The following is a 26755-nucleotide window of genomic DNA, read 5'->3' as shown; positions in this document are numbered from 1 at the left end:
GGATCGGGAAGCTGTCGCAAGGTTGCGATGGGCTTTAACAGGAAGCATGACAAACACATCACACACCAGACTGTAGTGAGAACATGAACAAATGCAGAAAGGCTGGAAGTGTCGCGGACCAACCGAGAAGTGGACGTCCACGTACATCTACTTACGAAGTCACATAGTCCCCTACGTATGGAGACTTTTGGAACACCCTGTAGTATATTTCCAATATGGTGCTGCATGAATAGCCCTGGTAGTAATTATCCCACTGCAAATTCAGTTCAAATGAATAACCTCATTATTCAGAACCTTATAAAGTAGCAGTTAATCCAGAACATATTATTATTATTATTATTATTATTATTATTATTATTATTATCACGCAATGGAGACGTGCGCATGAGATGTGGACTATTTTATCAGGCTATTAATTTGTTATTTTGAGTTATCGTATTAATAATATAATGCCAGCGTGCTCTCCTGTGAAGAAAACATGACCACTGTTTTGAAGGACACGCTGACGGAGCAATCTATCTGCTACACTTACAACTTTAAGGAAGCAAAATACTTTCTCTTTTTTCATGTCTGTTGCTATGCCGCTATGGTTTTAGTGCGCTTATACGTGTGCGCGATTGGGTGTTTAGTGTTTATTTATTTATGAGTGAGTTAGCTGTCGTTACCCGTGAGTGCTTTTAACCGGACGTTTGGTACTTCGTGTCGTTCCAGCTCATGTACGTGTGTTGGAATGACAATAAAAATCTTTGAAGTATCTTTTTTTCAAATTTATGCGTAATAAATCAGCTCTTGAGATAAGCAGCGTCTCCGACCGAGATGCTTTGTGGACTAAAAGGGGCAATACTGTTAATTGATGAATAGTGTATATATATATATTTTTATGCATATAATATTGGCCTCAAATGGCATTCCATTTTTGAAAGTGTATTTATCGCTCAAAACATACATTTCAGCATAATATACAGTATTGTGGTTGCATCAAACTGTCAGACAGTGGTACTGGACTTAATACTGCAACTCGCTTGAGTTGACATTGCACAAGAAAAATGGGCTTAAGTACTGTACAAGGCCAGAAAGGCAGAATTGGCAAAAGCACACCTCTGCTTTATGCTAGCTCCTCCCCTCACATGCAGTTCTTGCACAAAGCTCGGACTGTAGTTAAATCCGTGGTTACATACAGTATGAGGTCTGAATACTGTTGTGTGCCACGCCTGTATTAAACCCTCATCATGCGTTTGTAACCGGACTCTGAATACAGACCACAGACACCAACACAATACAATCCACGTGTCTTGAAAGTGTCTGGGAAATGAGACGGTGTGTCTGGGTAATGAGACAAACGAGATGGTGATGTTGTTAGTGAGGGTTAGAAAAAGTTAAAAGTATACTCAGGTTGTATATACAGAGTAAACAAGCTCTAGGATAAAATACAGTAAAAGCATGCGACTGTTTTAAACTGCTGATACCCTGTTTTAGTGCTTGCTCTTCTCTGAAGCGGCTTTGAAACGTTAATAATAATTGAAATTTGTTTCATAAATTAGGGCTTTGCTATAATCCGGAAGTCTTACTTAAAGGCAGTTTTAGATGAGAGGGTAATGTAATTTGCCGAATAATGAATTGAGGTTAGAATGTTAGGCTGTGCTTAGTTACGGCAGGGAGTGAGACGAGGCAGCTCTCTGAAGTCAAAAGCCATCTATAATGTCAGTAGCATAAGAAATGAATAGTCAGGGCACCACATGTGACTTATATGATATAATACAGTCGGATGGATGGATGGATGGATTGACAGATAGATAGACAGGCAGACAAAGAGATAATGATGGAAGGTGAGCGTGGTTAGAATTTTGACCCGTTTGAGATTTACTTGTTTGAACTCTATGACTTTTGGCCATGTTGCACTTGGTTTGTTAGTGCGTTCTCCGATGCAGGGGTTGAACAAATGTAAACAAATCTATGACCTTGTTCACACCTGGCATTCACATCCATCTCGAATGATCCAGTCACAAGCGGACAGCCGAAACTCGTAGCCGTTTCCACCTAGCGTCACGAACGCGCCTCCAGTGACCACTCGGGATCAGATTTCACACACCGTCTCCCCAGGAGGAAGGATGTCACACACATTCATTACTCCTCTGTCTCCCTCTGCGTTTATTTTCAGCCAGAACTGTCCCGCGAATCCTGTTTTATGTACGTGTACGAGCCGTTTTCAAACGATTGAATCACGTGGTCTAAACGAATGAGACGAGTAGACGCAAGAAGCTATGAAAACCAGCTGCTTTCGTCTCTGCTGTTCGAGCGACGCCCTCATCCATTAGCCTATCAGTGAAGAGTTCTGCCGTTCAGCAAGGTTTTATAAACAGTCTCATGCTGAGTGGCGTATATTCCAGCTAAGGTACCGATGCAGGCGATTAGTCTTTTGTTGCTGTCCGAGATGCGTCAAGACACGTTCGTGTTCATACCATCTACAAATGTGGTTTGAGTGATCGGATCACAGTGCAACTTCATGGCGCATTAGACCTCGTTCACACCTGTACACTTACAATAGGCTCACCCAGGATGCATGTGAATACCCAAAATGAACCGGCCATTTTAAACTAACCCACTGTAAGACTGTGTGTTTCACCTCTAATATTTCAGCCTTGTTTAACCTTGTGATTAATGACAGCTGATGGCTGAGGATCGTCATTGTGTGCATTTCACTCAAGTCAGTAAGGTGGTGGTAAAGGTTGTATCGCGGAATTACCCCGAGTCATTCTACAGTGTCTTTCCTAAAGTGGTTAAAACGCTGGAGGACTGTTCAGTAGGTTGTAAGTTGAAGTTTGCAACGCTGCCACTGCTGATCCCTTGACCTTTAACCTTGACCTGCTCAAATGTCAGTCAGCTCTAGATGAGGGTGTGTGCCAATTGCCGTAAATGTAAATTAGTCCAGAGTGAGTCAGAGTATGCTTTCTGGCACGTGCATTTCCCGTTCTCTGTCTCTTGGGAGATGGAAGAGATGGAAACAAACTGATTAGCCATCAATAACGCACGACCTTTCCCTCTCTGATTTCACTCGTAACTCTGACCGGGAAAATTAATGGGCCAGTCAACAGGCTTAATTGTCTCCAGTTGCTCTCACGTTAATTATTGACATGCCTCCATTATAACCTGTGTCGGCGCTGGTTAGCGAATGAGGGCAGAAGGGAGTAGAGCCAGAGAGAGCGAGAGAGAGACTCCTTAAAACAACTGAGGATTTAGCAGTGAGAAAGTAAGGAATTTAGCCATATAGAGAGAGGGAGAATTTTGGAGGAGAAATATCGAATCCGAGGCAATTTCTGCTACAGTGGCCAAGTGTTACAGAGACGCTATTTGAGCGGTTCAGCCCAGCCGAGCGGCCCGAAAGCAGATATTGATTTTTTTTTTTTTTTGAGAAAAGTCAATCTGGCTCCTCAATAAATATTATGGCAGCTGCTCAAACCCACCCAGAGCCATGGCTTCAAAATGTCATAGCCAGAAACAAAATGGAGCCAGAGGCTTGGCTTATCTTTCCTTTAACCCTGTGTCTTCTCAGAGAGGTAAAGGACCAGCAGATATAATGTGCAGTCGGGTACAGGGGGGTGGTGGTGGGGGGAACCTGCAGTGTAGAGTTCATGTTAAATACCCAAAATAATATGTTGTGTTTTTAGGAATCGGCACATTTTAGAGTCAAGAACAGACTTGTTTAGTGGATAGATTCCTCAACAACTATCATATAGTACAGATAAAAAATCTGTTATAGGTATTCTACCGCTGCATCAGTAGAGATTCTGCTGTCTATCGGCTACTCAATTGAGAAAAAGGAAATACTGAGTTTATATATATATATTTATATATATATATATATATTTAATAAGCATGCTTTGACGGCATTCTGTACTTTTTTTTAACAGTACCGTAATTTTCAGACTATTGAGCGCACCTGAATATAAGCCGCACCCACTAACTTTTAAAAAGAAAAAAAAATGTGTACATATATAGGCCGCACTCGTCTATAAGCCGCAGGTGTCCACGTTGTAATGAGAGATATTTACACAGGAAGATGTCACACCGAAAGATTTTTTAAACTTTTAATTAAATACGTACCGTAAATGCTTTTTTCCGAACAGTGCCTGTAACACGGCTGGTTAAAAAAATAACAAATACAGTCGCCTACCAGGAAAAGTCATTGATCGCTATCTTCATCTTCCTCCTGCGCACTAAAACCACTAAAGACGTCTTCTTCAGTGTCGGAATCGAACCGCCTCAGAATGACCGGTACTTCGTCACACACTTCTTCAGTCTCTCTTTCGTTGTCGCTCTCAATGTCACTTACGTCTCGAGGCGAATTCGCCCTTGAGCTTGTGCTGTCCTCTTCGTCACGCAGCAGTCCAGCCTTTCGAAACCCGCTGGTGATGGTAGATCACTGGACACTGCTCCACGCTGTTAGGATCCACTGGCAGACTGGAGCAAAAGCTGCTCTTCGCATGCTATTCCCTTCTTCGACAGCCATCGAGCGCCTTTAACTTGAAAGCTGCATCGTATGCATTTCTTCGTGTGTTTTCCGTGACGAGGGGGTGCGCATGAAGCGCAGAATGACCGATCTGAAGAATTTAGTGCGAGTGCGTTTGATTTAATTCAAACAGTTTCATCGGTCCACTGTGACCTGTTCGGTAATTTCGTCGGTCCGATGTGACGGGGCTAAATGTTTTGGCGGCGTGAAGCTCGTTAGCCCGTAAAAATCCATAAATTAGCCGCGTCATTGTTTAAGCCGCAGTGTTCAGAGCGTGTGAAAAAAGTAGCGGCTTATAGTCCGGAAATTACGGTACATCAGTTTGTTAGTGCGTGTGAAATGTTCCAGCAGACACTGATATACGTTTGTGAAGAATTCCAACAGTGTCCTGTATTTTCCCAGAAATCTGTTTGTTTGTTTTTTTCATATTTCTAAGAGATAAACAGAGACCACAGTGGTCATTTCCCAACATACTGTAGATACGAACTTCTCTTTGAGTAATCGAGCAAAAAATTGCCATAAATAAAAGTGAGACAACATCTCTCTCCTCCATAGCTGCTCATAACATATTCTCTTGTTTTTCATCTTCATTCAGTGTTTATTTATTTAATTCAGCTGGCGAATGCAGACGAAGAGCAGAGAGTCATAAAATAATAACCCCATCAGAACGTATATATCAACATACACCTTAGAGTCATACAGCCATGCTGTATCTCTCACTCACACACATGCTGTCCAAACCGTAGCTTCTCTCTTACACACACACACACACACACACACACACACACACACACTTGTTCAGAATTCAGCAGGTGTACAGCACGTGTGTCACCTGAGCACGTTATCTTAATGGATGAGCATAAGTAATTGGCTCATTTCTTGTGTACTAATTTTAGCAGCACCTTTGCAGCTGGGAAAAGTGAGAGAGAGAGAGAGAGAGAGAGAGAGAACAGAGACATTGAGAAGACATTGAGATTCATAAATACTTGACAGGTCAAGGAGCGTAAACACAATCTCTTGTGAATGCTCCCCTCCTTTCAGAGGTATAACACTTGTTTGTTTATTTATATATGTTTATTTTACCCATGATGACCATAAAATTGGCTTCTGAATTGCAACACCTCATTTCAGGGACTGCCATGCAAAAAAAAAAAAAAAAAAAAATATTTGAAAGAAAGAAAAAGCGCATATTGACATGTCAATTCCTGCTTTTACTTCTGGGGCGTATTTCTTAGAAATGTTTTTCATCTCTGAAAACGTCGCGTTCCGTGATCTAGTTTTCCCAACCCGTCATCTGGCAAAAAAAGAAGGTGGTCATTACGTATATACGTGGGACGAATTTCAAAATTCGGTAAATAATATGTCAGTATGAATGTTCTACATGAAGTGGAATACATATGCTATGGTAGTTCTGTTAAAAAAAAATGCTTTATTGCTTTGGCTTCTGCTGATTTTTAAAATTTTGTTTGTTTATTTTTTCCTATTTTATTAAATTCAGCATTGTTCGGCATTGTTGTGTCGGTATTGTCAGTGACTACGTTTACACGGACAGCAGTAATCTAATTATCGACCTTATTCTGAGAAAGACAAGATTGTAATAAAAAACTCTCATGAGTCGCTTTTAGAATATTCCTTTCATGTTCCCGTTTTACACGTTTGTTTGTTTTTTTGTTTTTACGAAAGCTTTAAATGCAGTTAATCATTTGTCATGCCGTGGGTTGCGTCCCAAACCACATACTTACCTACTATATCGTAGCTGAGATACATGTATCTCGCCTACTATGCAGTAGGCAAGTACGCGGTTTGGGACGCGGCCGTGCTCTCTTGTTTGCCGTCAAACGGTTGAGCGCTGCCGTGTGTGATCGTGTCCTGTCGCAGAATGCGGTGAAAACTCCCACATTACTAGCGTGATTAAGGTGTGTACATGCCTGTAATGCGACTTGCACGTCGATAATGCGACTAAAACAGGAACACTCCACACGTCTCAATTCCATTTGTGTTTACTTCGAGTATGACTTTAATCGGATTAAGGTCATCAATAATCTCTGTTTACATGCTAGTTTCTTAATCAGAGTATCGTCTTAATCGGGTTCATATCGGATTATCGTTGTCCATGTAAACATGTTTGGGGGTAGTTGGTAAATTGCAACAATGTGCAATGGTGGAAAGTGTCATATAGTCAAAAGTAACACAAAATGTATGATTACAAATTCCAGTTACTGCATTTTCCAGACTGTAAGTTGCAGAGATTTTTATCATTGCCTGTTAAAAAAGATGTTTACCATGAGAGTTTAATGCAGGTGTTAGTTTAATGTCTGCACTCTGACTGAACCATTGCTTGTTGCTGATGAAGTTTCTTCAATAGTACACCTTTTTTTTTTTTTTTTTTTTTAACCTTTAATGTCTCGTTTACATACTTTATTTTTAGTTTATTATGGTCCTTTTCTATCTTTATTTTGTACCCATCCTTTAAAGCTACACTATTTCCAGGTGAAAGAAAATAAATGTATTGTACACATTACACGTAGAAAAGATAAATGTGCCACCCCAACAACAAGGAAAGGTAGCGTTTAGAATACATTTTCATTTTTATTCTTTAGGGCCCTGGCAACACCATCAAGTCATTCATATATTGTATGTTGTTTTTCCTGTCGGGGCTGTCACATGTGATCCATCTTATCTCATGTGTTAGATTTACAAAGCCGCAGATGTCCATGATGACAAATACTAGCTAGCCACGTTAGAGAGTAGGCTACCAGCTTTTGTGTGTGTGTGTGTGCTGGGGGACCAGGGGACCAGGATTGCAGTGGCACCAGCCAGGCCCATCTGTGTGTCACCTGATTCGGGCACTGGGGAGTCTGTGTAATGGCTGGGAAGGAATGGCATCTCTGGGCTGTAGTGGAGGGGTAATTAAAGAGTGCAAGCCATGCAGAAACAGCACATCTGGATCCAGCAAGCTTGGGTGCAGATACTGCTGAGGTTGAGGGCATCTCAGTTCAACTCTGTTTGGGTGTACGCTTGGTCGCTTAGTGGCAGTGTACTAATGATACGGAAAAAAATGATTGGTGGAAATGGTCAATTGTAAAATATAAATATATAATGTTTTTGATCTCGTCGATTGGCCGTGAGTCGAGATCAGCCTGGGATGGATAACGTATCATGCACAGTAGTAACCCTAGTGCCATTGCAACCAACGACAACACAGCTCTAGTAGGTTGAGATTAAAGTCTCAACGTGTGCTAAACATTCATCTAAAAACCCACCAGTAAAAGGAATGAATCATTTCCTTGAGTTTGAGTAAGGGACTATTTAAAATATTGACTTTTTTTAACACGGCATTGCCAGCCTACATGCCTAGCACGCATGCTAACTGACGGTCTGTTATAGAATCCGGTTGAGATTTGATTGAGATCATCTCGTCCCGCGTGACAAGTAGTAATCTTAAAAGACGGCTGAAATCTCACGGTGTAAACCCGGCTTAAAACTGTAAAGACACGGTAATGTGATTATTTTACATAAATCACCTTTTACAGCAGACTTTTAGACTTGGGAATATAGCAGTTTTCATCCTTATATTGAATAGCCAAACTTTTTTTTCTTTTCTTTTCACGTTAGTGAACTTGTGCACTTCATGTACTGTATACATTGGAGATTAAATATTTTCCAGCCCAGTTTGTTATGTACTCAGGATTTGTTTTAATGCTTAATTGCTGTTCGCAATGGAAAACCCTACATACCGTCCGGAATACTGCCGAGCGGCTAATCCTTCCACCACCATGAAGTGGAACCTCGGCTCGAAAAGAAGACGACTGTCCAGAATGATGCATAATAATGTCGTGTAACGTAAATGGAGACAGATGCAGGAAGCTTGAATGAATAAATAAATAAATAAATCACTGCAAACGATCCAAATTGAAAAGTAGACGCAAAACAGGAACAGGCGCTCTACAAACAGGATGTCATAGACTAGGCAGTGACACACGGAAAAGAGAACAACGTCGAGGTCAAAACCTGCAAGTATCAGGCAGAGAATAAACAGAGACACAAAGGAATTGAGTGTATACTTTGCACCGAACAAGGAAACACGAGAGCTGTAAATATGCACAACTAATCAAGGGCAAACTGAACACAGGTGAGAACGATCATGACACATAAGGGAGACAAGCACTGACAAGACGGGGGAGGAGACAGGGCATGAATCAAAATAAAAACACACGTGGCTAAATAAGCAAAGACATGACAACACACGCGCTCTTAGTGCTCGGCATGAGGGGGGATATTATTAATATTATATTTCATAACCCTCCTTTATTTAACATTATGAGAACATGATTAGTAAATATCGCTCGCATCATTTTAGAGCACTAGATGTTATTTATATGCAGTGGGAGAGACGATTTCACTGTTATCTGATTAGCTTTTAACAAAAAAAAAAGAAAAAAAAAGTCAACACATGATGCTGATAATATTTCAATTCACACAGGGCTGAAAGGAAGCCTTCCTCCTACTCAGCTCGTTAGCATAATGAAGAGGCTAAAAACAATCAGTATCAGTGAACAAATTTCAGGATTTGTGGCTATGGACATAAGAGTGGATTGCTGGATCCGACCCAGGAGGAGCGTGTTGTAGCCAACACTGCAGTTCCATTAGATCACCCAGAACTGGCTGTTAGCCAGCACCATGCTCCAAAGCAGGACGTTTCAAAATGAGCAGAAAAGCTAGGGCTGGTGAAAATACTTTTCTATATTTTATTAAAAGACATCAAACGGGGGACATCCACAGGAATATCATACAGCTGGTGAAAAGGATGACCGGATCACACACAACAGCACTAGATCTAGGCAGAGCTATAGGCTAGCCGTGTTAAGTAAACGGCTGTTGAGTGAATATATAACCGAAAAGCCTCAGGGATGCTATCGTGGCTATTTATATACCAGATGGAATAATCCATCGTTTATCAAGAAGGGAAAATTCCCTTCAACTTCAGAATGCTCAAGGGAGCACACTTTTTCTCCTCAAAGACTGTACGAGTCTCTGATCTTTATCTGTAATTAGCACGTTTGCCTCCCTTCTCTGGGGTTGGGGGTTCGAATCCTGCTTTCCGCTTGTGCCTTGAGTTCACGGAGATAGGCTCCTGGCTCCCTGTGATAAAGGATGGATGGATATCCTGCTTTCTCCTGCTTCAGAAGTTACCAACAAATGTATTCTCTAAATAGTGCCATAGGAAAAAGCTACACTTCTTCTATGCCAGTAGTAGCAGGACCTCCAGCCACCGGTGGCCCAGGATACAGCTGAGGATCTGAACCGCAGCGGGCGTTTGCACTTCTGCACGGCCAAGCGGAAGCAGCACGGAGTGTGTTCATTCCATCTCATTTCATCAGAGCTGATGACTTTCACAGAGGTTTATCACCTCGCGATGACTCCCTTTTATGTTCCCTATCCTCCATGTGTCCAGTCATTTAATTAGATTTATCCTACATAAGATTTGAACTGATCATATAGCTTGTCAAAATGAGTGTAAATATTAAAGTCTAATTAGGTATAACAGGGAACTGCGTCCTTTAAGGATTAACACCGCACTCCTGTGTTACGAGTTTCCATATGGAAAAATAGTCATTAGAGAGTAATCGCTTTTGAACCGTTCTCAAATAACAACAGCTTTCTAAGGAGGTAGGGTTTATAAGGAAATGGGTATAATTGTCTAGGATTATCAGTAGAATTAATGAAGTTGGGAATTCATTGTAAGTAATTATAGTGCTGTATTGGTGTGAATGCAATATCATCTTTCTACAAAGACTTACTGACAAAACAAAACAAAAAAAAACTGCAACACGAGTCCACTGTAAAAATGAAACTATTCGGACTATTACAGTAGCAGATTGATCTAATAGTTCTTACTGTGAGATTATCATCAATCAAATCTAAGATTATTCCCCCTGTTTGTAGATGCTCTTTGCTCGTTACAAGCTTGAAATGTTCCTATTCTTTTGGACAATTCCCATCCTTTGCTTCTTTCTAGAAGTAAATGTTTAAAATTAGAATAGAACAAGCCTGAAATTAGTCACATGTGTCTAGACATAGGTTTAATAATCTTACATTTTGTCTATTGTGATCTTATCATGGGTAATACTGGTAATGCTAAATCGAACTATATTGCAGATATGAAGACACGTGATAAGTATGTGATTTATTTATTTGTTTGTTTGTTTATTTATTTATTCGCAGACCGAAGCTCAGAAAAACCCTCGCAGCGGCAAGAATTTAAAAGCGTATGTGCAGTATGCACAGGCACACCCCAGCACACACCCCCTCCGTCACACACACACGGCGGTGCGTAGAAATGAAAGATTCCACTAATTAAACTGATAAAAGTTGAGCCAACACGCTTCATGGCTACGGTGTGCCGATTTCTGAATGTCAATGCAGATCATGAGAAACTAGTGGATGGCCTAACTTTGATGTTGGACTCACTATTATCTGAAATAATTGAATTCCTGCTTCCATCTCCTCCCGCAAAAACTCCAAACATATTCAGAGTGAGGATCCTACAGTAATTCAGCTGTGTCTGTTCTCACTCAGCACAGCAGTCCTCCTTCAAAGCCATGAGCCCTCGAGTGATGTTACGAGCTAGGTTTGTCTCAGAGCAAAGGGTTCATCGTGCAGGTTTCGAGGCTTGGCTGAGCAGCAGAAAGCCTCTTCACATCAGGTCAGCAGGCTAATTATCATGGATGAGACCCCAGGCAATTGAGAAAGCCTCTGGAATTCTATCGTGGCCTTTCAGACGGCTCCTATGACAATCGGTTCGCTCACAATACAGACACAGTACAATATTTCCCAATTTTCCTCTGACGACAGTGATACCAAACATGATGCCCGCATCCATCAGGCTCTCAGCCCCGATTGTGCCATGCGTAATGTGTTTTTAATTGCTTACGGAAAAGTCTGTGCATCTTTTTTTCCCCCCCTTCTTGCTTTTTCCTCTATCCGAGTCTATATGTCACTCTCTATCGGTTGAGGACAGACACCGTTTAGGTTCTCCTTGTTTTTTCATACCGGTGCCACATATCTCTCACTGTCTGTCCTCTGTGCTGAAAATGGCTGCCTCTGTGTCACTAAGAAACAAGGCCCTCTTCCTCCAGAGCACAACGTGCTAACGCCAGCATAATGACGTGAGGAGATGGACGGACCGGCTCGTATGTTTGTCTGCGGTCCGATGAGAGCCAAGCCTATCCGGTTTGGCTTTTCTTTTTTTGTTACTGTTGTCATTATAAGCAGGCAAGACGCTGATTTGTTCAGACCGCACCTTCGGTTAGCTTAGATAAACTGCAAAGGTAAAAGCAGTCCACTGCTAGGCGGCTTCATGCCTTGTAAAAGATTATGGTTCCTTTTACCAGCTGGACCAATAAATCAGGTCTAGGAAGAGTCTCAGGAAGACTGCAGTGAAGACAGGAAGTGAGGCAGCGAGTCGATAATAACGTCTCATATACAGTACAGTATATAATAGATATTCCCCATTCTGGCCATTCCGAAGATGTACAGAATATTGTTTTGTTTTTTTCTTATTGTTTGTTCAGTTCATGTAAGTGTCTCGGGTGTTTTCTCAGAGCCAATCTAAGAATGTTTAAAAAAAAAAAAAGGGCAATGCAAAACCGGTTGGTATATGCACGTCATTAATCTATCCCACCCAAAACGGTTCTGCTGCACTGAGCACAGTTATGTGACCCTGCACAGTGTTCCATGCCAAACAGGGTCCATATGGAAGATCTGCTGAATTAAAGCGTCTCATGTAAAGACAGTTAGGTCTGGTTTTGTTGACCCAAGGAATACGTCATCCTAAGTACTACAATATGGCATTATGTGCTGAAGTGGAATAACAACTGCATATATCGCTCCTGAGTTTAAATAATCGTAGGCTAGAAGGAATACTATCAAATTGATTCAAATTTTATGTGTCAATCACACAACCATACTCGGTGTGACATGCAGTGAAATGCTTTTTACGACTGTCCGTGACATAAAGGAGAATTTACATAGACCAGAATTTACTTTTATACAATTTGTAAAAGGAAAAGTGTTTGTTTGTTTTTTTAATTAAGTGTAACATAGTCATACGGTGCAATCGAATCGTCTCGAGCCAAGGAATCGGAGGAAAAAAATATTTTGTTTCTAGGACTCGCGGTTCAAAAGTTATTAACATAAACGTGAGTGCAAATTTGGCCAATTGTTGGCGCTAGAGGGATTGAGTTAGAGACGCAAATTTCGCTGCATTAACAGATCAGACTGTACTCTATCTGCGTGCCAAATTTCATAACTTTCCTGCAAGCGGTTCTATGGGCTGCACTAGACTTCCTGAGCGGAAGAAGAAGAATAATAAGTAGAGGAAAACTAATGAAAACAAGTATAATAGTTGGTATAAAGTGTGGATATATGCAATTATTTGTGCAGTGTAATACTGTGTAACATTAAGCTGAGGTAGTTGTCTTGAAATATAATAAATATTTATAATACAGGATAAAGTGGTCACTGAAGATGATTGAATAGAAGATATAGTAACGGTGTGGGTGTAGTGTAGCAAGTCCAAGCTCTAGTCCTTGGTGTTGTCCTGGTTAAGGGCCCAAATTTCCTGTGCGAAGAGTTCATTATATTATGAACATTATATTATTTGTTCATTCATCTTCAGCAAACATGTTATCCTGCTCAGGGTTGTAGTGGATTTGGAGCCTATCCCAGGAACACCCTGAATTGTGGCAGTCCATCAAAGCCACAGTGCGCACACACACACACACACACTCACACATTCAAACCTTAGAATTGCCAATCCACTTGCATATTTTCAGAAGGTGGGAGGAAACCGGACACAGCGAGGACGCGTGGAACTCCACACACACAGTAACCCAAGTTTAGGACTGACCCAGCTGTGCTACCATGCCCGACTACTGAATTATCAACCTTCAAGTAACGTGCGTGTCCAGTTTTTAGATGTGAACCCCCTCATCGAGATAACTTGTGACTGACTCACTGACGCGCTCACATGTAGCAAGATCAAGATTATTGACAAGGGGAGCTCTTAATCAAGTAGCTTGTCGAATGGGGGGGGGGGGGGGGGGGGGGTCTGGTATGAACCCACACCAGCTGGAGTAAAATACATGCATTTATGTTTGTGCACAAATTGAGCGAATATGACGTAGGAGGCAGAAACACTTACTCGCAAACAAACACTGCGTAGACAAACAGCGCTGCGCTTGGGTTTAATATTGAACAGATTTTTACCTTCACGGATACTTTACCTTCCTTCACTTACTCAACACAGCGTAATGATAAAAACATTCACCGACTTGCTCATGTAAGGTAATGACTTTGTGTGAATGCAGTGCATATATTTGTCAGCTAAGCGTCACTACCCCACTATTCAGCCCAGATCTTCACCAGGTTGTTGAGATGAGCACACAAATTTATTTCTATTTTTTTTTAAACGCATCAGCAGCGGCAGGTAAAAGTGGTGTTTCACATCAATAATAACGTGTCCTTGTTCTCTGACCTCTGCTGTATAGTCTAGTGTCGGAGTCTGAGGCAACAGCTTTGTTGGTTTAGAATGTATTACATTTAAGGCCTGAAGGTAACAAGTATAGAAGTCAGTTAAATGGGTTCGCCGTATCTGAAAACCAATTTTTAGTTTCATTTCTGTGTTAACAGGTACATTCAGGGTGCCTCTTCTCCTAAAGATATGGTCATCATTGTGGATGTGTAAGTATTCCCACCACTCGCACACACACACACCCTCTTAAACTTATGGCAAAAACATCCACCGGCAAAGAAATGGCTGTGATGCTCTAGTGCCACCTGTTGGTTTAAAAAAAAACAACAACATAAAAACAAATAAAGCATTTGAGTCTCGATGCAACAATATGCTGGCCCACATTTTTCACATCGCAGTGTTATTGTGCTCCCTGAAAAATGTTTTAGTTGATATTTCCAATGAAAAATGGGATTCACTTTGTAAAATGCTGTAAGAATTGCTGAAACATCTGCAGCAGTTATGGAATAGAGAGCAATACATCATAGGAATAATGTGTAAAGGGGAGAATACTGAAGGGTACTTATAGCTTATTGGGCTGAGAAAATGGGGCTGGATGTTTATTGAAACTATACACACACACACACACACACACACACACACACACAGGTGCATCTCAAAAATATTGAATATTGGTGAAAAGTACATTTTTTTAACGTAATTTAACTTAAAAAGTGGAAATTTCATATATTCTTGATTTATTAAACATAAAGTGAAATATTTCAAGCTTTTTTGTTTGTTTGTTTTAATCTTGATGATTACGGCTCACAGCTCATGGAAATCAAAAATCCAGTATCTCAAAATATTCGAATGAATTTATAATACAGAAATGTCGAGCTGAGAAGAGCTCTAATCAGGTGATTAACTCAAAACACCTGCAAAGGTGTCCTGAGGCTTTAATCTCTCAGTCTGGATCAGTACACACAACCACAATCATGGGGAAGATGACAGTAAATTTTGTATTTCATTTGGAAATCAAGGTCCCAGAGTCTGGAGGAAGAGTTGAGAGACACAGTGATGATTTGGGTTGCCATGTCATCTGCTGGTGTCGGTCCACTGTGTTTTCTCAAGTCGAGAATCAATGCAGCGTCTACCAGGAGATTTTAGAGAACTACATGCTTCCATCTGATGACGAGCTTTATGGAGATGCTGATTTCCTTTCCAGCAGTGAGCACAGTGCCAAAAATACTAGTAACTGCTTTGCTGACCATGATATTCCTGTGCTTGACTGGCCAGCCGACTCGCCTGACCCGAACCCCATAGAGAATCTACGAGAGACACCAGACCCGACAATACAGACGAGCTGAACGCCGCTATCAAAGCAACCTGGGCTTCCAGAACAAACAAGTGCCACAGGCTGATCGCCTCCATGCCACGCCGAGAGTGCATAAATTAACATACCTTTCAGAAGGTCGACATTTCTGAATTAGCATATTAGTTGAAAGCAAATACTAAATAGTGTGTTGAATGTTGCAGCTGCTTGAATGCTGAAAGCTTTCCCGTGTCACAATTCTTAAAGTAACAGCCATCAGCCAATCATGTGGCAGCAACACAACGCATTAAATCATGCAGATGCCAAGCTCTTCATTTAATGTTCACAACATCAGAATGGGGGGAAATGTTATTTCAGTAACTTTGATTCGATGTGGTCTGTCGTAGCCCGTACGTTTACATGGACAACAATATTCCGATATGAACCCGATTAAGACGATACTCTGATTAAGAAACTCGCATGTAAACAGAGATTATCGATGACCTTAATCCGATTAAAGTCACACTCGAAGTAAACACAAATGGAATGAAGACGTGTGGAGTATTCCTGTTTTAGTCGCATTATCGACGTGCGTTACAGACGTGTACACACCTTAATCACGCTGTTAACGTCGTGTGGGAGTTTTCACCGCATTTGTTGACAGGACACGATCACACACGGCAGCGCTCAACTTTTTTACGGCAAACAACGAGAGAGCACGGCCGCGTCCCAAACCGCGTACTTACTTAACATATAGTAGGCGAAATACACATATTTAGGCTACTATGTAAGTATGTGGTTTCAGACGCAGCCCACGTCTATTTACACGTACAGCATGACAAATAATTAACCGCACTCGAAGCTTTCGTGAAATTAAAAATGAAACACCCGAAACTGTACACGGTCCCATAACGAAGACCAACTGTACGTCGATACGTGAAGTTCCGGAGGGAACGTCGGACGGCGTGACGTGTGCCGTTAATCCATCTCTGTTCTATAACATGTAAGACAGTAACATGGAAAGAATATTCTAAAAGCGACTCGTGTAAACACCTTAATCACAATATTGTCTTATTCAGAATAAGGACAATAATTAGATTACCGCTGTCTATGTAAACGTTGATGTGTTGAGTGTTCTTAGATGCTTTTCTGCTCACCATGGTTGGCCGTTCTCCTCTGACCTCGCTCAGCAACAAGTTGTTTCCGCCCACGGAAATGCCACTCACATAGCTGTTTTTTTTCTTCTTTCTTTCTTTCTTTTTTCTTTTTTCTCACCATTCTGTACAACTCTACAGATTGTTGTGTGTGAAAATGCAAGGAAATCAGCAGTTTCTGAAATACTCCAAGCAGCCTGTCTGGCACCAACAGCCATGCCATGATCAAAGTCACTGGGATCACGCTTTTTCCCTATTCTGATGTTTGATGTGAACAGTAACTGAAGCTCTTGACCTGCATCTGCATGATGTTATGCCTTGTACTGCTGCCACGTGATTGGCTGTTTGAGTAGGGGTACACGTGTTCCTATTAAAGTGGATGCTGAGTGTCTGTTCTTTATTCTTTGCAGTTTCTCAGTAACATAAACTGCATTTTTTGTTTGTTTTAGGGGTTTTTGGGGTATTTTTACAATTATCTGCAAATTCTATGGCAAGAACTAATCTGCCGTAGAACCCTTAACAGACGGAAGCTTGATTAGCCCCAAACTGCGTTAAAGGCTTCATTCCTGGGTGAAAAAAGGTTCCAGGTGTGTTCTGTAAACCTACTTAAATCAGACATTATTGTCAGTGACCTACGCAAAGCGGAGCTGCTGCTTCCTATTCCTCTGGGAATTTCTCTGGTTATCCCGTCGCTCCACAGTGATTTCGGTGAAATGAAACAATCCCTCTATCCTTCAGCGAATGTGCGCTTTCAAAGACGCAAAGTTCTCTTTGCTCGCCGAAAAAGCATGAACGAAATGCAAATACGGTCGTCTTTCCACCTAAAAATGAATGTTCCCTTACAGCGTGCTATACTGCCTGCATGTCATTATAATCAGTAACAGAAACGCAGAATAAGAGGGGAAATGTAGGGGGATTTTTAGAAGAAAAGGAAAAAAAAATAAGAGAGAACTATATACCTCATCACAAGCGCAACGTTTATATTCAGAGACGTAAGTGAAGATGACGTGAACTGATTTAACCTCCACGTATAATCTAGGGGTGGTGGTGGGGGGTGGGGGGGGTTCCAAAGCGGGCTGGCACAGTTCAGTTTGAAAATAATGGTCTGGTGTCCTCGTCGTCCTTTGCTACGACAAAGCCGAGCAGTTTTTCTGTTCAGTCCCGTTTGAACCGAGCACGCCTAAATCTCCTCTGCATTTCCTGAGGTGTACACATCACACACATCTCCTCCATTTGCTTTCGCGACGACGACTCGTGCTCGGAACTCGCGTTTGATGGACATGGCCGAGAAACGGTTACGCGGGATGCTTAGCAACAGGTGCTGCTTAGCAACAGCTTTTTGGGTCCATATGTTTTCTCGTGCTGCGATTACAAGGCAAATGGTTTGTGAGGAAAATGAAAAATGTGTGTTCTAATGACTTGTTTATGGCACACTGCCTAATGTATTTCTAATTGAAATGGCATGATTGCTGTATGCAGGGGTTTTCTTTCTAATTGTATTTGTATACAGTATGCATTGCAAGGCGCGCGCGTCTGTGTGTGTGTGTGTGTGTGTGTGCGTAGGAGCGGCAGTGTAAGTGGACTGACTTTGAAGTTGATGAAGACCTCTGTGATTGAGATGCTGGACACACTGTCTGATGATGATTATGTAAATGTAGCACAGGTAAGGACACACACACACACACACACACACACACACACACACACATAGCATGAAGCAAATACTACCTCTCTTGAATTTAAGCTCAGGTCGGTTTTGATGCCCTTTCCACACATTCCACATGACCTACGTGTCCGTGCTAACCGCTGAAACGAATGTTTATTATTATTTTGTAATGACATTTCTGTGACGTTCTATAACACAAACAAGTACAAAACAAATTGTCACTTTCTAGAGTGTGTATTATAACACCGAAGTGTATATACGGTTATAAAAGCGGAAAAAACATATAACGATCTTAACCTTCAATGCGATCCATTTTCATCTGTATAACGCATCTAACCTTAGCCACCGTCGCCCGCTTTAAAGAAACGCGGATGTCGATTTCGATCCTCATTGAGCAGCGGAAAAGCAAACCCCCTCGAGACGAGACGAGACGAGGAAGAGACCTTGAGAGGAACCAGACTTGAAAGGGAGCCCATCCTTTTTCTGGATGACACCGGATTATAAATCAGTACTCTTCCACTAAATGTGTAGTATAGTACAGACGCGGTTTGTACGCATACCGAGTGTATTGAAAAGATGTTCCGTATGAGCAGGTTGTGGGTAAGAGGCCTGGGATGAGCAGATGACGGTTTTTATGATTACGGCAGCAGTTCTCGGATATAAATCTGCAGTATCAAGGTGAGATTATCCATGGGGGCAGTGGTGGCTTGGCGGTTAAGGCTCTGGGTTGGGGGCGGGGGTTCAGGCCGGACTGACATTGTTGGGCCCTTAAGCAAGGTCCTTAACCCTCTGTGCTCCAGGGGGCGCTGTATCATGGCTGACCTTGCGCTCTGACCCCAACTTCCTAACATGCTGGGGCATGCGAAGAGAAGAATTTCACTGTGCTGTAATGTGTATGTGATCGATAAAGACTCATTATCGTTAAAGCATAAAGAGTGAATCTGGTACGTACAGGGTGTCCGTGTAGGATCGTCCGCAACAGCAGCAGCAGAAAGTGAGTTTTGAATGGTTAAGCCTTAACCCTGTAATGAAAGATGACACATGCTGTGTATTACACTGGCTCCAACTGCACTCGGTTTGCTACAACTGAAACCAGTGTGTCGTGATCTCAGCTCTGACTGCACCCTGAGGCGAACCTAGATTACAGTATGGAATCAGTATGTGGCAGATTTCTGTCGTTATGATGTCTCCGTGTTCCCCAGAGATATTGTTGTGACCCTTTACTTCCGTGGAGGAATCGCAGTAGACGCGTGTTTCGAAGACTTCTCGAAGATTTCTTGATCGAAAGCACTCGTAAGAACGTAGAAAAACGAATAAGATAAGGGGCTGTGCTACAATTGCCGAGCACGATCTCATGTACCTCAGATATAATTACACAATGTACATTTAAAATGAGTCAAAACTCATCTAACAGAACATAAAGGGTTTATTTCATACAGCTTCATGGTGTGTTTTACAAATAAGAAATCAAACCTATCAAACTCCATCTTCAACTAATGTTAACTAATATTAACTAACGTACTAATTAATATATTAACTACGGTAAAGTATTGATTCGCCGGAGCAAGAGACACAGTACCGGTACTTGCCGAGCGGTGCCGCCGTTATTGTGCGCATCATTCCTGGTACCTATTGCATTTCAGCTCACATTAAGAACTGCTAACACTACCCAAAACACTACAGTAACCCTAGCTAACTATTACCAATACTTCATAAGGTCTAATGAAGCTGAAATTGAACAGCCGTGGGTTTGTGTGTTTTTAATTCGTTCGTCATTATCTCCATCACTTACGAGTGTCCTGTTTCCTCTTTTCCTCGTCTTGTTTTCTCCTCTTGCGCTTCCGACTTCCTGACTCAGGTTCATTTATTATTTTTTTAAAGGAATTAAAGCTCGCGGGACTCGAGCGTGAAAAGGGGGCGCAGGAGCATCATGCTCCACAAAGGGGCCCTCTTTAACGGGGTTGCCGCGCGTTAATTTATGATGAGCGTTTCGGATTATTTCGACGATCGATCCTCGGAGGCCCTCTCAGTATGTGGCGTCCCAGGCAATTGCCTGCCCTGTAGATACGCCTCTCTGCACCGTGTAAGCAGCGTAATCTGAGCAGTTCACTGCCTTCAGCAGCGAAACCCAGGCTTAAGCCATATTAAAACATATGTAGGTATGTGCCTTATTTTCTTTACATTTCTTACATAGAAACAAAAGAGCAACACTGTGCGACTTTACTATATGAATAGCCTTCCCCTTAACCCCAAAATTGTCGGTCCATGTGCAGCTTGACTTTGAAATGACTATTAAACTTCTTACACAAATAGCTTTAAAGCGCAGAACCTTTATAAGAAGTCGCTCTTATGTAGAACATAGAGTTTACTGTCCAGAGGCACACACACACACACACACACAGCACACCGGTGTCGTTTGAGCAGTGCTCCACCTGATGCAGCAGGTGTTACTGTGCAGGTGAGTCAATGAGAACTGACAGCACTGGAGCTGTGCACGAGCGCACACACAAACACGCACATGGACACGTGCCTAGAGATCTGCTTTCTTCCGTGCTGAACGTACTGAACTTAGTAATTACTTTGTAATTCCCATCTAATGTGTTCTACATGCTTTTTTAAGGTTAGCGTGCTCCAGACTAATTCATTCACTGCTTTGGCAGAAGATGTACAGTTTCTAAACCGAATCGATTCTGGCGGAAAGGAGAACGGTTTTAAATACGATGCTTCGCCGTAACGGCGGAGAAGATCCCGTCTTTATACACGTCCAGATATTTCAAGTGTTTGGAAGAAATCCTTTTCTTCACCTTTCGTTTTTTTTCTTTTCTTTTTCTTTCATAGAGCACTCTACAGTACCTATCTCTCTCTCTTTTCCTCTCCTTGTCATAGTTTAACGAAAAGGCAGACGCCGTCGTCTCGTGCTTCAAGACGCTGGTCCAAGCTAATGTGAGAAACAAAAAGATCTTCAAAGACAAGGTGATGCACATGCAAGCCAAGGGGACGACGGACTACAAATCCGGCTTTCAGTTTGCCTTCGAGCAGCTGCTAAATGTAAGACTAAACACTTTCACGCACAAACACACAAAATCCACACTTCACAGTATCGGCTTATTTTAGATTGAAAGATCTGACGTTAATCACCAAACATCTGCTTACTGAATTTCCTCAGTTTGGTTAAGGGGAGGTTAAAAAAAAAAACTTTAAAGGACCAACTTTTCGAACTCCAGACTCCTGGCTAAAACTCAGTGAACACCTCGTAGTGTCTATATTGTCCACGTTCCACTTCCATGCCTTGTGACCTTAAAGCTGTAACCCACATTGTGAACAAAAATCAGTTTAAGAGACACCCAAATGGTGCAACAGAAACAGTTCGAGTCCCAGTGACGCCACAGCCCATCGTGACCGGGACTCGAGAGAGCGAAATTGGACGTTCCGTCAACGCTAGCCAATCACGGGCGTCTCTGAGCGCGTGTATGCAGAAGAGGGTCGAAAAGATTGGCTTCACGTGTCTCAGAGGAAGCACGTGTTTGCCCCACCCTCGCAGCTTGGATAGCTGTTTTGTGATCAAATGTAACTAGTGGGTGGGAATTGGTGAATTAAATTGGGGGGGGGTTGAACAAATCTCTTTATGTTGGTTATTGACCTTGAATACTTGTGTGAAATTGTACACAATAGTACAATAGCTTAAAATTATTGGGGGGGGGGGGGGGGGGGGTGTGTGGTAAAAATGAGAATCTTGCAGTTGGTTTGTAGAGGGTTTAAGCATTTTAAAAGCATGGCATATTTAGATGGAACCTTTTGTGGTCCTAATTTATTTAATATTTAAGAAGTGTAACCCTCTGATGGTATAGGGTAAGACACTACTGTGTGTGAGTGTGAACATGAGTTTTGTTATATTGTGCGTCTCCAAAAAAATGATTGTATTTGTGTACACGTATATGCATAGCAGCATATGCGTCTGGGTTTTCATCATTGGTGCATGTCCACAAATCTGTGTGTGTGTGTGTGTGTGTGTGTGTTTTGGGAATCTGGCTCTCTAATAGACCCTGATGGTATGATTGATGAGAGTGGCTGCGAGGAGATGGGCTGCAGACGCACAGATGAATTTGTATTCTCTGCCTGTTTGACAGAGTGGGAGAGCGAGCCAAGCTTTCAGGCTCACTTTGTGCTCGCCTTAGCGCCCTCCAAAACTCAGCAGTCACTCTAATCGCTGCCCGAGCCAAAACTACTAAAGCATTTTAATCATTGCCCACTGCGGCGGACGCTCCTGATTGGTGGAGTGGAAAGCAGCTGAAATGCGTAATTGCAGCCGTATTATTTATCTTTATTAGAATCTTGTCAGTGATGCGGCATCGGGCGAATGTCAATGACAACTGTGATTGGACAGGAGAGAGAGAGAGAGAGGGGACTTCGAGATAGCTCTTCAGAATTAGGACAACGGGCAGCAGTTAGTCACAATCACAGGCATGTTATTAGGAAAAACACGCACTGACGCTCCGTCTCTCTAATAGACTGACGGAGGGAACGATAAAAACACTGTCAGAATGATGCAGATGTGCTCAAGTGTACAGTCGAGGTTTTCTCTGTTTATCTAGAGGACGGAGTCTATATTATTATTGTTAATTGTTTTCCAATTTAATCTTTTTTTCTCTCTCTCTCAGGAGACCAGCGCTCCAAGGGCAAACTGCAATAAGATGATAATGATGTTCACTGATGGAGGAGAGGATCGAGCTCAAGAGGTCTTCGAGAAGTACAACTGGCCCAATAAAACAGTGAGTGCGGTGCTGCCAGTCAACACCAAAGCCGAATCCCCTCTCCACGTGTCCTCGGGTTGAGCTGTCCAAAAATAACGTGAAAAGACTGTCTAGAAATAAGCCACTCGCTCCTGTCTCTCAATCGAATACCTAAGGATTCTCCTATAGGACACTCTTCTGTAACCCTTTGCATATTGTGGATACTTGACTAATTGTTAAACAATCCCAGTCCTGCCCAAAGCGTGGCTTTACATTTGATTCAGCACACAAAGGTCTGTAGAAACAGGCATTTTTGTGCATCTTGCAAGATTTTGGATATATTGTTTATTGGGTTTAACTAGGAAAATAGTACTTATTAGGCATACGGTAATATTTTCAGTAATAGTTTCGGTTCAGAGCCTTACATTAAGACTCTCCTGCGCTCACAGGTTCGTGTTTTCACCTTCTCCGTGGGGCAGCATAACTACGATGTCACGCCACTACAGTGGATTGCTTGTGCCAACAAAGGTGAGTGTTTAGTGTGGGGTTTTTTTGGGTGGATCTCATAACTTCATAGGCGCCACCATGACACTTTGATCTCTACTGACTCTCCTGACTACAAATGAGCACAAATCATTTGAATAAGTGTTTCTTTTTGAAGCATCTGGCATCCTGAAGGTTTTCTAATTGACATCTTGTGGAGTTCAGGGTCAGGGCCAGGAACACGAGGCGGGAATGCACCGGGTATAGGACACCAGTCCATCACAGGGCACCAACCGCACACGCATTCACATTTAGGGACAATTTAGCATAGTCGGTCTACCTCCCAGCATGTTTTGGGAGGTGGGAAGAAACCGCAGAACCCAGAGGAAACCCACACTGACACCGAGAGGAACTCCGGATTGAAGCAGGGACGCTCCACGCACACAGGGCAGAGGTGGGGTTCAAAACCCCATCCCCGTATGTGCGAGGAAAATGTGATGACCACCAAGCCCCCATGTTTCTGTCATTATTACCACCACAATTTTTTACTTGTAAAACAAATCCCCCAAAAATCGAATGATCCTAACGCATCTCCACAGTATTTTCTTGTTCATGTTTCTTCGTCTTCATTCCTGGTACTCTTTTACACCAGCTTGTCCTCAGTGGCTTTTTGCATTGCTCCCTCATTCTCAGCTCTCTCCTAATGATCATTACTCACCCAGTTCTCTGATTAGTCAATTGCGAACAGTGCCAAAGTGCTCCAGAGGTCCTTCCCAGCCCCCCTCCCGCTCCCCCCCTCTCCCCCTGCAAGTTTCTAATTAATTAGGCAAAAAGGGACTGGCTTTCCGGCAATAAATGTGACTTCCCTCCATCACCAGCCAAAGCAGCTCTGACTTGAGGATTAGGTTTTTGAGTGGCCATGTTCTCCACTCTAATAGCGTTCGTTGAAGGGGACTAGATTGGCACAGCAGGCTCTGAGGTTTTTCCTTAGCCTTTCTCTGTGGACTTGATCTCCCCCTTTGCCACCGTTCATGCTGCTATCACAAGACTGCAGAGGAACACGCTTGACACACTCACAAAGGCAAGATGGTGCCACTGCTTCCCTTTGGTGAACAAGACACTCGTGATCACGTGTCCTATCAAAAAGCATGCCGACACAAACGCATTCTCGCTAGAGCAAAAAGTGAAGCCCCCTCAACCTACACACACTCTCTCTCTCTCCCATATCTCTCATACACATGCGAATAGTCTTTGACAGGTTGAGAGGTGTATTGGCAGAGGTTCGCTCTGCGTGTATCTGTTTTGTAGAACATGTTGCATAAATGACAGCACAATGTATTCACTTAAGTAAAGAGGATCCAGTTGTAGGTAACAATAAGAGACATGTGTTTGACAGAGTTAACGTGTGTTACCACAGTGCCCCGTGTCCCTCAGTGAGACTACTTCACACTCCAGCTGGTTATGGCTGAACCCAAGCCAGTTCATTCAAGGCATTCATTTATTTGAATAGACTTCTTTGCGCTCTTACTTTAATGAACGATGTACGGCTCCCGTAAAACTGTCTCCTTCATCAATCAAGGGGCTTGTGTACTTTGTTGAATGTCAAGGCTGCATTACTGGGAGCTTAATGTTCTCAGTAGGGCCACCCTTGATGAACAGATCTGAGGGGAGTGATCCGAAAGACCCCCATGAAAGGTAATAAAAAAAAAAGGCTAAGTGTATCCTGTCCATATTATGGTTATTGGGAGCCATTACTGGAGTCAGGCCTGAAAGCTAGCGCCTGTTTACCAAGCCTCTGTCATAACCTGGTCAGGTTTGTGGTCTGGTGCAGTGCCATTCAAGGTGATGGGCAGTCATAGATGGACTAAAACCCTTGCCAGGCTTTGTTCTAAAGAAATATTGCTATTATTTAAAAATATAAACAAACGAATACGACGACTGAGTCATGGGTGCGTGTGCTGTCTGGTTCAGAACTTGCCACTGAACGCATTTATCAAGAACAGTTATCACCCACTAGTGGCTTAAGAACTGCCATCAAGAGAAGAACAGAAACATTGCCACAACTAATTATTTAACGAGCCATTAATATCGCATCCATGGGTGCACGTTTGCGAAGTGCTGGGAACATGGATGATGAAATAATTGTAACCTGTTTACTGAAAACATCTCTGGAGCATTCCACAATAAGGTTATTCATGTTAATCAGCAGCGTTCTAAAACTCATTATGTATTAACAGGACGATGGACGCTATGGAAGCTCTTTAAAATGTATTTCTTCAGTAGGTCGTTAGAAGGAAAGAAAAAAAAGAAAGAAAGTTATCCAGAGGGCACGAGCATAAATGATCTATTTAATTGTCTATTTATTCTGTTTTCCACAATATGACGAATGTGGTTTAATAATGAAAATAATAAACTCATGATACAATATAACGCGACCCTATTGCTGTGTCGCCAAAATGGAAAGTGGTGAAAGACCTCACATGAGCTAAAGTGTTCAAGATCCCCGTGAAGTGCCTTGAAATGCGTAGCGTTATTCGATCCGTTGACGTAATTTCCACTAAAACAGGAAGTCGGGGCGGGACATATCGGGCAGCTCCTCCTCCTTTTGAAATGGCCAATAACGTTTCGCTTACCTCACAGCCTGGGCTTAAACGTACTAGACGAAACGATTCGATTGAAAACGTTTAAATTGAATGCATTCAAGCCACGTCCTTCTTAACCAGCTTACAGTTGGGAAAACTGAATAAAATTCAGAGACAAATTTACAACCCGCGCTTGATGATATGATTTCTCTCGCTCAACAACAGCAACTCCGGCAAGGTGAGTTTTATAATGGGCGGGACACTTCGGATTCTAAAGAGAATCCGACTGGACAGAAAATCTGGCGAGAAGCCGAAGCGCGGCGTGATGTCATCAGAATCGCTGATCTGTATTGGCGGTAGAGCGAGACGGTACATTTTGAACGCATGTATCTTCTAAATGCGAATTTTGTCATTGTTTTAGAGCGCAAAAGCTCGGTTTTGATTTCATGGGAACTTTAATTAGTATCTATCTGGAGACATGAATTTGATCATAGAGGAGGCATTTTAGTACACCTGCCACCCTCACTGAGTGTTTGGATCCGTTTCTGTCACTACACAGACCGTGCCCTCAAATGGGGACAAAACTGGACACGTCATAAAAAGCGATAAGGTTTCACCCACGCTGGTTTCCTTTTAACTTCAGGAGCACGCTCCGCCCTCCTAGACTTCCCTGAATAAGACTTTTTTTTTTTTTTTTTTAAATAATTTTCCATCTCTAAGTCACTAAGTGCCTATCTCTTGCCTTGTTTCTTGTAATTGCTGTTTTGATACGACTGCCACAACTTTACCAACTGTCTATATGGACCA

At 42.3% G+C, this 26755-nt stretch overlaps 1 protein-coding gene across 4 annotated transcripts in view; it reads left to right on the top strand.

Moving 5' to 3' along the window:
* The window catches only part of cacna2d2a (calcium channel, voltage-dependent, alpha 2/delta subunit 2a), a 337274-nt gene that overhangs the window by 272393 nt on the left and 38126 nt on the right, over positions 1-26755 (top strand). For all 4 annotated transcript variants that reach the window (XM_053683490.1, XM_053683489.1, XM_017480023.3 and 1 more), the window contains 5 exons: positions 14201-14251; positions 18051-18150; positions 21040-21201; positions 22812-22922; positions 23333-23411. In XM_053683490.1, the coding sequence (XP_053539465.1) occupies positions 14201-14251; positions 18051-18150; positions 21040-21201; positions 22812-22922; positions 23333-23411 (503 nt within the window). The remainder of the gene's footprint in view (positions 1-14200; positions 14252-18050; positions 18151-21039; positions 21202-22811; positions 22923-23332; positions 23412-26755) is intronic.

This window comes from Ictalurus punctatus, chromosome 11 (assembly GCF_001660625.3).
Source record: "Ictalurus punctatus breed USDA103 chromosome 11, Coco_2.0, whole genome shotgun sequence".
Lineage (NCBI taxonomy): Eukaryota > Metazoa > Chordata > Actinopteri > Siluriformes > Ictaluridae > Ictalurus > Ictalurus punctatus.
The sequence above is the reverse complement of the archived record's forward strand: the minus strand, read 5'-3'. Positions and strand labels throughout refer to the sequence as shown.